Source organism: Oryx dammah, unplaced genomic scaffold (genome assembly GCF_014754425.2).
Source record: "Oryx dammah isolate SB20612 unplaced genomic scaffold, SCBI_Odam_1.1 HiC_scaffold_23, whole genome shotgun sequence".
In the NCBI taxonomy this organism is placed as follows: Eukaryota; Metazoa; Chordata; class Mammalia; order Artiodactyla; family Bovidae; genus Oryx; species Oryx dammah.
The window spans coordinates 25,704,496-25,717,260 of NW_024070207.1; the positions used below are offsets into that span (position 1 = coordinate 25,704,496).

The 12,765-nt window shown below is 42.2% G+C and overlaps 1 protein-coding gene across 1 annotated transcript; it reads left to right on the top strand.

Annotated features, from left to right (window-relative positions):
* The first annotated feature begins 1,691 nt into the window (after positions 1 to 1,691).
* GPR119 (G protein-coupled receptor 119) lies at positions 1,692 to 2,699 on the top strand. The gene has a single exon (XM_040265165.1). The coding sequence runs from the start codon at positions 1,692 to 1,694 to the stop codon at positions 2,697 to 2,699; it is 1,008 nt and encodes a 335-aa protein (XP_040121099.1).
* The last annotated feature ends 10,066 nt before the right edge of the window (positions 2,700 to 12,765 follow it).

Genomic DNA, 12,765 nt, shown 5'->3' on the forward strand with positions numbered 1-12,765 from the left:
GTTCATTGCAGCACTATTTACAATAGCCAAGACATGGAAACAACCTAAATGCCCATAAGCAGATGAATGGATAAAGAAGATGTGGCATATAGAGACTATGGAATATTATTCAGCCATAAAAAGGAATGAAACTGTGCCATTTGCAGCAACATAGATGGGCCTAAAGATTATCATACCCAGTGAAGGAAGTCAGAGAGACACACAAACATCATATGATATCCCTTATATGTGGAATCTAAAATATGACACAAATGAACATATCTATGAAACAGAAACAGACTCACAGACACAGAAAACATACTTGTGGTTGCTAATGGCAGGGTGGGGGAGGGACTGGGAGTTTGGGATTAGTAGATGGATAAACAACAAGGTCCTACTGTATAGCACAGGGAACTATATTCAATATCCTATGATACACCATAATGGAAAAGAACATGAAAAAGAATGTGTACATATATATATAAAACTGAATCAATTTGCTGTACAGTAAAAATTAACACAACATTGTAAATTAGCTATACTTCAATAAAATAAAATTCTTTAAAAAGAAAGGCAAGGTCACAGGATCAAGAAAGTACAAGGCAGGCACTTTCCTGGCAGTCTGGTGGTTAGGACTCCACACTTCCACTGAAGGGGGCACAGGTTCAATCCCTAGTCAGGTCCCACACGCCTAGTCAGGTCCCACGTGCCTAGTCAGATCCCACGTGCCTAGTCAGGTCCCACGTGCCTAGTCAGGTCCCACATGCCGCTTGGCACAGGCAAAAAGAAGAAAGTACAAGGCTGGCAGCCACAACTCTTGACCAGAGACAGGGTCCAACATAAGGCAGAAATTTTCTCAATGAGTATACCCAACAGACAGCAGCTTTCAATAGGGAGCGGGCTCTCTTCTAAACCGAATGACAGCTAGTAACAATTCTCTTTTGCTTCTCTGGCCTTTCTGAATCCTCAACTAATCAAGCTTTGAGGGATGAGAAATAGGGGACCAGCACACCCTATTTGAAAGAATTAGAATCTGAGGTGTTAGGAAATGAAAGATACGAAACTTCCAACATGTGTATAACTCTCCTGAAAGTATGCTGGACCCTAAAATAGCTTGCCTGCCCCACTTCCCACTTCAATGGATTATGGTCATCTTGTTTGATTAAAAGCAGTCATAAGAGTAAGTGAGAATTCGTTATCCAGAAAATGCTTAATTCAGCTGAGATTAGTTGTCAAGCTAGTATTTGAGGCTCAGGAAGGAAAGAAGTGGACATTTAAGATCACGTTATGGAGGAAAAAATGTGTGATTAGAGTCAATTATATCTTCTGCGAGATAGGAGACCTGATAAATGCCCTGGTCTCTCCAAACAAAGTCCTTGAAACATTAGTGAAGGGAGAGAGCCTGGCGAGACAACAGGAGGCAGGTACTTGGGAGTTGTCTAGTAACTTGGTTGTTGGAGGAGGGACTAGCTCAGGGCCAAGGGATACATCTGCACTGGGGTTGCTGCCGTCAGATCACTGGAGAGGCAAGAGGCTGAGGACTGAAAACCAAAGAAGGAGTGATTCTCCATGACCAGCAGGATCCCAAAGACGGCCAGCCGCCAGCCTGGACTGCCAGCTCTGAACACACAGCTCCGTATCACCCAGCCTGTGAGAATTTGAGCTGGAGGGCCAGTATCCCCCGGTAAGTGGAAATACTGCCACTTCCAGACATGGAATCATCTGTCTCATTTGGAGTGATCCTTGCTGTCCTGGCCTCCCTCATTATTGCTGCTAATGCCCTCGTGGCCATGGCGGTACTGTCGTTGATCCTCAAGAATGATAGCATCAGTCTCTGTTTCACCTTGAATCTGGCTGTGGCTGACACCTTGCTTGGCCTGGCCATCTCTGGCCTAGTCACAGACCAGCTCTCCAGCCCGGCTCGGCCCACAGAGAAGACACTGTGCAGCCTTCGGATGGCATTTGTCACTTCTTCTGCAGCCGCCTCTGTCCTCACGGTCATGCTGATTGCCTTTGACAGGTACCTTGCCATCAAGCAGCCCCTCCGCTATTTCCAAATCATGAATGGGTTCATGGTCGGGGCCTGCCTTGCTGGGCTGTGGTTGGTGTCTAACCTCATTGGCTTCCTTCCCCTCGGGATCCACGGATTCCAGCAGACCACCTACAAAGGGTCCTGCAGCTTCTTCGCTGTGTTTCACCCGCGCTTCGTGCTGACCCTCTCCTGCGTCGGCTTCTTTCCAGCCCTACTGCTCTTTGTCTTTTTCTACTGTGACATACTCAAGATTGCCTCCACGCACAGCCAGCAGATCCGCAACATGGAGCATGCGGGAACCCTAGCCAGGGCTCACCGGCCCCTACGGACCCCCAGTGACTTCAAAGCTGTGCGCACGGTGGCCATTCTCATTGGCAGCTTCACTCTGTCCTGGTCCCCATTCCTTATCACGAGCATTGTGCAGGTGGCCTGCCAGGAGTGCCACCTCTACCTGGTGCTGGAACAGTACCTGTGGCTGCTCGGAGTGGGCAACTCCCTGCTCAACCCACTCATCTATGCCTATTGGCAGAAGGAGGTGCGGCAACAGTTCTCCCAGATGGCCCTGGCTATGAAGAAGGGGCTCGCCGCATGCCTTCTTCTTCTCTTGGCCAGGGATGGGGGTCCAGAGGGGCGCAGGGAAAGTGTGCGTTACATCACCACCATGTCCCACTCAGAGCTTGAAGGCTAAGATGCTAAAGGCAGACCAGTTTCAAAGTGCCTCTCCCTCGCTTCGCACAGCCCCAGCTAGATCAGATGGAGCTATAGGAGAAAAAGCACACTTGTTTCTGGCAACTGACCACCCCCTGGTACCCCTGCACCCTCTCACCCTTTATAATCAGCTTCCCCATTTGCAAATCTCCATTCCTCCCTGCCATTCTTTTGCAATGAATCTGTTTCTCCTATACAGCTAGTACTTAAAGCAACAAGTGTACTACTGTAAAGATGCTTAAACTCAAATCTTATTTTTGAATGCACTAAAACAGCATTGTCTAATAGAAATCTATTGCAAGCCACCTATGTAATTTTAAATGTTCTTGTAGTCGTGTTAAAAAGGTAAAAATAGAAACAGACAAAACTAATGTTTCATTTACTTCAATATACCTCAAACTTTATTATTTCAACATGTAATCAATATAAAACATCATACTTTTTTCCATGCGAAATCTTTGAATTCTGCTGTGTATCTTACCTTTACAGAACATCTCAATTCAAACTAGCCATGTTCCAAATGCTGAAGAGCTACACATGGACAGTGGCTATCAGATTAGACAGCACAGTATTAGAAAAATGAGGTTCTATTCTTTGTAACTGTTTACTATAGTGATTGCTTTGATAAAATGAGGAGTCCTGCCCTCCCTGATATAATCAGACATTTTATGTAGTGAGGTTGTATAAATGTAGGAACCTGAAATAGATACTAAAGCTGGTCTTTTCCCATGCTTCATGGTGTTCAAAAGAGTGTTTCTTTGACAAATAGCCAGTCTTGTGATTATTTCTGCTGTTAACCCCCTCCCCACCCAGCCCACCACCTTCTTAACTCTGTGGTGCCCCTTCCCCTTGGTTGGCCTCTTATGTCACTTGTAGCTTCTTGCTGATGACAATGCTGAACCACAGATTCCAAGACACTTAAAGGAAAGAAAGGGGCAGGTACCAAAACACGGCACTGCCAAGCTCTCCACACTGGGCCCACTTTGTTCCTCAAAGCTTGACCTTCTGGCATTTACTCCCAAATTTGCATTTCCCTAAGAAATTCGGTTGCATAAGAGGATGCCTCCAAAATGGCCCAGGAGACTAGCCTCATCCTGCTCTCCTGTGGGTACAGAAAATGACAGTTGGCAACTGGGAATTATGCTCAGGCTCCCTCTGGGCAACCCTGGCAGCAGAAACTATAAGAGCATAGTAGGGAAGAAATCTAGGAGCCATGTTCAGCCATCTTGAGTTTCCTATAACCCTTTATCCAACCTCCTAGTCTCCACAATACATTCCTCGGAAGTTTGCCGCCTAAGGCCCTAAACTAGATAGATTATTTCCCTAGAAAGCTGCCAAGTGGACAACAAAAATGGGAAAGGAAGAAGCCAAAACAGTACAGATTGATTTGTCAGGGACTTGGTGCCAACCTTGGAAGGTTAACCCCTCAATATCTCTAAAAATGGTGGCTTGGGGATACATCTGAGCCTAATGTGTAATGCCTAACTCTAAGAGGCCTCTGACAATTTTCATTCCAATCTCAAACTATGATGCTCAGAACCTGGATGGAATTGGTCTCTCAGAAGGATGCTTGCACTTGGGTTTTCACTCCCCTTCAGTCTAAGATTAACCCCCAGCTTGTTCTCCTCAGTTGTTCTGAAGTTAACGGTCATCCCTTTTCATGTTCATGTTCTTGAAAGTTCCCTTCTCCCTTTCTTCTCTTACCTTCAGACCAAATGGCACATTTTTCTCTGATCTCTTCTAATACACATCAAGCCTCCTCTGGTAGATCATTTTGCAAGTTGTTCTGCTTGCTACTCTGACCTAGAGGAGGGCCGTGCTTGCCTTTGCCATAGTAACCTTTATGTTCCTACAACTGAAGAACTTTCTGGCTCTCGAGTGGATGATGGAGTCCAATATGCCTTGAAAGGCTGAGCACCCAGCAAGTACCAGTTATGCCAGCTTGGACTGGGTTATGAGTTACTGGGAATGAGGTAAAACACAAAGAGTAACTGGGTTTGAGGACAAAATTGAAAACAGGCTCAAATCAATGGTCTCCTTATTAGTGGTTCAAAGCTTAATTTTCTGGCCTTGCTGCAAAGGCCTGATCTTGCCAAGGTAACACAAGCAAAGTGGAATGGAATTTAGGTACAGGAGAAAGGCAGGAGCTGAGCAGAGGCCAGCTGATTGTTGTGCTATGAGGTTCAGCCTAAAATATTCCTGCTATTCCTGGGAGTCAGTGTGTCCAATGGGAAAATTGCAGGTTTTGAAATCCAACTGACCAGTACTCAAATTATGATTCAGTCGTTTAAGTTCTCAAAGCCACAGCTTTCTCATTTTTAACACTGGGGGTAATTATACCTACCTTCTTTGGTTATTAGTGAGGATTAACTCAGACACTGTATGTGAAAATGCCTAGTAAACCACAGCACCTTGTTAGTGCTCAGAAAATATTCTCTTCCTCTTCCTTAAAAATCCTGAGGAATAAAATATCCCGCTGATCGATTCAAGGGAATCAGTCACATTTGCAGGCATTGCGAACTCTAGGACAAGGACTATCAGGCTCCAAACCATGAATTCCTCAATCCCTGAATAAGGGTTTTGAAAAATGAGTGATGAGAGGTGACTCAGGCTGGAAAAGACAAACATAAATCTAATACCTTAGCAGGATCAAGACAGAGGAGATACAAACAGGGCACTGTTACCATATACTTGGGTTTAAGAGTAACCGCAATCAAGAACCCTGTGTTTGATAAGCCACCAAGAGCAGAGATACAGAAAGCTCTGCACTAGTCTAATGGCTTTCTTTGATGCAGGTTCCTGTACAGATAAGGGAATGCACTGCCGTGGAAATATTTAGATTTCATTCACACATCCAATGTTGTCTCCTGATGCACTTGCAGAGAAGCCAGATCCTGTTCAGCAATTTGATCAAAATAGCCAAAAGATATTAATACCTTGAAGGACAGAATGTAGACCAATTGGGCTCATCAATCATTTCCATGAACAGCTTACTATGAACCTGTTTAAAAAAATACTGTGACATGGCTAAGTTTTATACTAATTCCTTGGGTAGCTAATGTTATGCATAGCACCCCTCTGTTTTAGACAACAACCCTCAAGAACAGAACACACAGCCCTCTGGACACGGGCATTTTGAGTTGTCTCACAAATGTTAGAGGCAGGTTTCCATGATCCATCACCACTCCCCTGCTTGTCCACATGACCAAACAGCCATCTCTGAGAGCTGGCTAGCCAGACTTGGCCTTGGGATACTGTCGCCCTGTATGATGAAGTGTTTGCAGATTCACATGGGAAATGAACTTGTGACTTTGATTTTACCTGCACTTGCTCAGTCACTGGCCAAAGTGAACACAGACCAGTGAAAACAACAGGCTCGAGAGATACTTCGAAGATGCACAGAACGAGAAGAAAGATGGTGCTGACAGCTGGGCCACAAGAACAGCAACCGGCCCCACACCTTAGCTGCCATCAGCCACTCATTTTGTGATTCCCTCAGTGTATGTCATCCTTCAAACTGCTGACTGGTGTGAAATTCTTCTCCTTTTAATGAATAAATCTTCATTTGTTATTTCTTGCAATCATATAAACTCAATGATGGTACCTATAAGTGTCAACTGCCATTTATTCATTCATCTGTCTACACACCCCATGAATGTTTATTGAGAGCTAGGTGCTAAAACTACCCCAGATTTCCTGGATTTCTTTTAGAGATATATTCATGCATACATGATAGTCATTACTCTTTCTGATTATAATTTTTATTCATTTTAGAAGTTTTTAAAAATATAGAAAATTATAAAGGTAGCTATAATTATACCATCCAGAGATACTCACTGTTACTTTCCTTTATCTGTTTTCTTCACTTAATATTATATTGTGCTCTTTTCCTATGTCATTAAGCTTTCTTCAAAAACATGAGTTGTAAAGGTTGCATGTTTTTCAACATGAGTATATAATATTTAAACCATTTTTCTATAGTTGTACATTTGTTATTTCCGATTTCTCACTGTTATAATCCCACTTCAAACACCCTTGTGTATAAATCTTTGTCAGGCTTCCCAGGTGGCCCAGTGGTAAAGAATCCACCTGCCAATGCAGGAGACATAGGAGATGTGGGTTCAGTCACTAGATTGGGAAGATCCCCTGGAGGAGATAATGGCTACCCATTCCAGTATTCTTCCCAGGATAATCCCATGGACGAAGGAACCTGGTGGGCTATAGTCCCTGTGGTTGCAAAGAGTTGGACATGACTGAATGACTGAGAATGCATACAGCCATAAATCTTTGACGTGTCTGTTTAATCCCTCAGGATAAAATTCTCTGAAGTAGTATTACTAGGTCAAGGAGCATTAAACACTTTGAAGAATTTTGATTCACACTTTTGCTGGCATTTCTTGGAGAGTAATGTTTCCCTGGGGGCTTACCAGGTGCCTCAGTGGTAAAGAATCCGCCTGCCAATGCAGGAGACGTGTGTTCAATCCCTGGGTCAAGATCCCCTGGAAAAGGAAATGGCAACCCACTCTAGTATTCTTGGCTCGGAAATCACATAAACAGAGGAGCCTGGTGAGCTACAGTACACGGCATCACAAAGAGTCTGACATGACTTAGCGAGTAAACAACTACAATGATAAAATGTTTCCCTAGGATATTTGCTGCTGCTGCTGCTGCTGCTACTAAGTCACTTCAGTCGTGTCCGACTCTGTGCGATCCCATAGACGGCAGCCCACCAGGCTCCCAGGTCCCTGGGATTCTCCAGGCAAGAATACTGGAGTGGGTTGCCATTGCCTTCTCCAAGGATATTTGCTACAAGAAGTCAAAAGTGAGCCATAAATGAACAGGTCACACTGATATGAATATCTCAAAGAAATGAATGTGCATGGCTTCCTAAAAGCATAATCCATACCAAGAGGGCTCACCAGTTATTTTGTTTCTGTTTACAAAAGAAAACCTGTTGGTATGCTCTGCCATGGGGTTAATCTGCAAATCCAGAAATCTGGACTAATGAGACACAGCAGTTTAACAACCCCCCTCATAGGACAAAGGCATGCTTGATACAGCACCATGTGATATAGATACCAATTCCAGTGTGTTTTCACTCTTAAAATCTTCTGAGGGAGTTGCTTTATGCAATACCATAAAATGCTAAGTAGGCATGAGAATATGAAAATACGATCACATGGAGCCAGGAGTCAGCTCTTGATGCAGCTGAAGCCTCAAAGCCATAGTCTTGCAGCCTGGCTGACCGGGAAAGATGTGTTCCACCTAACAGATCCACTGTGGCAGGCTGAAGTGCGGGAGGGCTTCACAGGCAACCAGGCAGCTGTATGTTCACTGGATTTCCAAGCTGTTGGGACCATAAGCCGCCATTGAGCTCAAAGAGCCCTCTCATGAGGAGTCCTAGAGATGACTGATGCAGCTGCTAAGGGTCTCAGAGTCTGTTTTAATGCACAAAGCAGCGCCTGTTTCTTTCGAATGCCTTCCACACAATGGGGCGAGCAGGATTCATTTGCTCCAAAGCACCAGAGGGACTAAAATCACACTAAGAACCTGGGGGGTGGGGGGGCTCTCTATTTTTTTAGGTTTGCTTTCATTTGGTGTATGTTACCCAACAGTTTCATGATTGAATTATATTTCCCATTTACTATAATAAATTCATATTGGTTCCAGTTCTGTCTTGATTGTGTTAACATTACAACATTAAAAGCATGAGGACTTCCCTGGTTGTCCAGTGGTTAAGACTCCACACTTCCACTGCAGAGTGTGTGGATTCAATCCCTGGTTGGGGAACTAAGATGCTGCATGCTATGTGGTGCAGCCAAAAAAAATTAGTAACATTAATTTTTTAAAAGATGATAAACATGCTGAGATAACAGTCATTGGCCCAATAAAATGCCATGCTGTCTTACAAATGTGCTTTTATGATTCATAAAATTTGCAGATTTTCCCACTGAGCCATTCCACAAATACTAAAGCACATCCTATGTAAAAGCAAATTGATGTCATCTCAGAGGTGGTTTAAATAGTTAAGAAAATTGAACCAAGAAATTAGAGCATTGAACCAAGAAATTAGAGCTGAAGGCTATGAGGTTATTTCAAATATGGAAAGTGGGCTCATAATCCAAAATTCCAACTACCACCTTAAAATTATCAGGTCCCCTAAAAATCTTATGCAATGATGTGCTAAATTGTTTTTTTTATTTACTAAATAAATGGGAGAGCCAAGGATGTATGAAGAGTGCTTATAATGAGTTAGGCACAGCCCCAAATGCAACTGAATTCTGATGCTGAGACACTAAATAGAAGAAATATCCTTTACTGAAACCTCAGGAATTAAGATTACTGCGAGTAGCCATTTTCACTGAGAAGATATGATGGTATTTTTAAAAAACAACTTTATCACTCTGACTTACATGCAACATTTTGATTGTGCTAGGCTAACGAAAATATCGGAGAAGGCAATGGCACCCCATTCCAGTACTCTTGCCTGGAAAATCCCATGGACAGAGGAGCCTGGTAGGCTGCAGTCCATGGGGTTGCTAAGAGTCGGACGACTGAGCGACTTCACTTTCACTTTTCACTTTCATGCATTGGAGGACATGGCAACCCACTCCAGTGTTCTTGCCTGGAGAATCCCAGGGACAGAGGAGCCTGGTAGGAGGCCGTCTATGGGGTCGCACAGAGTCGGACACGACTGAAGCGACTTAGCAGCAGCAGCAGCAACAAAAATATTAGTGGATAGAGTAACAGGCAAATTTGGCCTTGGAATATAGAATGAAGCAGGGCAAAGGCTAATAGAGTTTTGCCAAGAGAACGCACTGGTCATAGCAAACACCCTCTTCCAACAACACAAGACAAGACTCTACACATGGACATCACCAGATGATCAACACTGAAATCAGATTGATTATATTCTTTGCAGCCAAAGATGGAGAAGCTCTATACAGTCAGTAAAAACAAGACCAGGAGCTGACTGTGGCTCAGATCATGAACTCCTTATTGCCAAATTCAGATTGAAATTGAAGAAAGTGGGGAAAACCACTAGACCATTCAGGTATGACCTAAATCAAATCCCTTATGATTATACAGTGAAAAATAGAATTAAGGGACTAGATCTGATAGATAGAGTGCCTGATGAATTATGGACGGAGGTTCGTGACATTGTACAGGAGACAGGGATCAAGACCATCCCCATGGAAAAGAAATGCAAAAAAGCAAAATGGCTGTCTGGGGAGGCCTTAGAAATAGTTGTGAAAAGAAGAGAGGCGAAAAGCAAAGGAGAAAAGGAAAGATATAAGCATCTGAATGCAGAGTTCCAAAGAATAGCAAGAAGAGATAAGAAAGCCTTCCTCAGCAATCAACGCAAAGAAATAGAGGAAAACAACAGAATGGGAAAGACTAGAGATCTCTTCAAGAAAATTAGAGATACCAAGGGAACATTTCATGCAAAGATGGGCTCGATAAAGGACAGAAATGGTATGGACCTAATAGAAGCAGAAGATATTAAGAAGAGGTGGCAAGAATACACGGAAGAACTGTACAAAGAAGATCTTGACTATGATAAGATAGGAATACTACACCAAAAATAAAAATAGCAAGTCAAAGTCTTGAATTTGAACTATCTGCTCATGATATGGCTACTTAAAGGCAGCAATCATTAAAGCTTTGGCAATTTGGCTAACGATCTCATTAGCTTCACATTCTGTTTCTTCAAATTTCATGTTGAAAATAATTTACCTCCTTGCCTCCTTCACTCTTTTTCTATCACCAGAATATTGTTCTTTTTTAGATAACTGTTTTATGAAGGACTGCCCCAGGTTCAGTTCTTGAACCTCTTATCTATTGATGCTTACTCCCTTAGTGATCTCATTCATTATCACAGCTTTAAGCACCATCAACGTACTGATGATTTCCAAATATACATCTCCAGCCTATATCCCCCCTGAACACACTTCAATGTCTCAGTGCTTAAACCACATCTCTCCAAAAGTCTAACTGGCTCTTCAAACTTAACATGTACAAAATTACTGCCCCCAACCCCTGCCAAAAAAGCCTTGTACCTTCCAGTCTTCTCCACCTCTATGACAATACTGCCCTTCTTGTGGCCCAGGCTTTGGAGTTAAAACTCCAACCTCTGCTCTCTTTCTCTTTTAAAGCCCAAATCCTATCCCTTAGCAAGTCATTATTCACTCTTCTCCAACATATCGGAATTTCAACCACTTTTCGCAGCCTCCACTGCTACTACTCTCATCAAAGCCACCATTAGTTCTTGCTTGAATTATCACATTAGATTCCAGGCACACTTGCACCTGAGGGGTCTTACATTTGCTTTAACCCTAGATTGGCATCTTCTCTCAACCTATAGACTTCAATCCAATTTGGCTTTCTTAGTGTGCAACCCCACTCCTATATTCCCCATCTCTCTCCCCCAATTTATTTTTCTATAAACCTTTTACTGCCATCTAATATACTATATATTACTCATTTATCTTTTTATAATGTCTCCCTTTGTAAACTATAAGCTCCACGAGGCGTAGATATTTGTTGAATGAACGAATGAACAGATAATCAGTTTAAAAGGTGACATGCATCTCCCCAAGCACCTCTATTATCTCTTAAATAACTTATCACCCACCATTATCTAGTAATTCCAAATTTAGTTTCATTTCATTTAAATCCCACAGCATTTGCGAACCTTTGCTATGCTTTAGACATTTATCAGGTCTTTGGATACAGATCAATTTATTTAACAAATATTTGCTGAGTATATATAACTGTACTCAGCCCTGAGAACACAGCAGTAAATGAAACTGACAGAATCCCTATTTTTGTGGAGTTTACAGACTAATGGGAGATATAGATATTATTAATTAATCACATAAATATAATGTGTAGTTATAAATTCATGGTATAAGGAATTACAATGATGAAAGTGATTTAGATTCGTGGAGAGGAAATCAATGGAAGGTTTCTCTGAAGCAATAACATTTAAACTGAGCTGAAAGTCAATTTCCAATATATTCACACCCTACAAGAAATTATCTTTCTTGTACAAGAAATTATACCACTGTGAAAAAAAGTGGCTTCCTTTTCGTTCATCTATTTGGAAAGGAGTAGAGTATCTGACTGGTGTAGTAGTCTTAAAAATAAACAATGATAGCTAGTGGGAAGTTGCTGTGTAATACTCACTCAGTGCTCTATGATGACCTAGAGAGGTGGGGTCAGGGGAGGGAAGTTCAAAAGGGAAGGGATATATGTATACTTATGGCTGATTTACTCTGTTGTATGGCAAAAACTAACACAACATTGTAAAGCGATTATACTCAAATTAAAAATTAAAAATAAACAATGAGGTATCATTACACACCTATAAGAATGACCAAAATCCAAAACACTAACACCAAAAGCTGGCAAGGATGTGGAGAAATAGGAACTCTCATTTATTGCTGGTGGGAATGCAAAATGGTACGGCCACTTTGGAAGATAGTTTGGCAGTTTCTTACAAAACTAAACAGACTCTTCCCATACCATCCAGCAATTTCACTTCTTGATATTTAACCAAATGAGCTGAAAACTTGTGTCCACATAAAAGCCTGCACATGAATATTTATAACAGCTTTGTTCGTAATTGCCAAAACTTGGAAGAAGCAAGCAGGAATCCTTCCATAGGTGAATGGATAGATACATTGTGGTATGTGCAGAAAGAAAAAAAGAGAAAATGAGCCGTAAGCCCATGAAAAAACATGGAGGAAACTTAAGTATATATTACTAAGTTAAAGAAGCCAATCTAAGAAGGCTACATACAGTATGATTCCAACTATATGACACTCTGGAAAAAGCAAAACCACAGAGACAGTAAAAAGATCAGTGGATTCTGGGGGTTTGGGGGAGAAGGAAGAATGAATAGAGCACAAAGGATTTTTAGGACAGTGACTCTCTACCATATGATACTATAATGGTGGATACATGTCATTATACATTTGTCAAAACCCACAGGATGTACGACACTTAGAGTGAACCCTAATATAAATGATGGATGTGAGGTG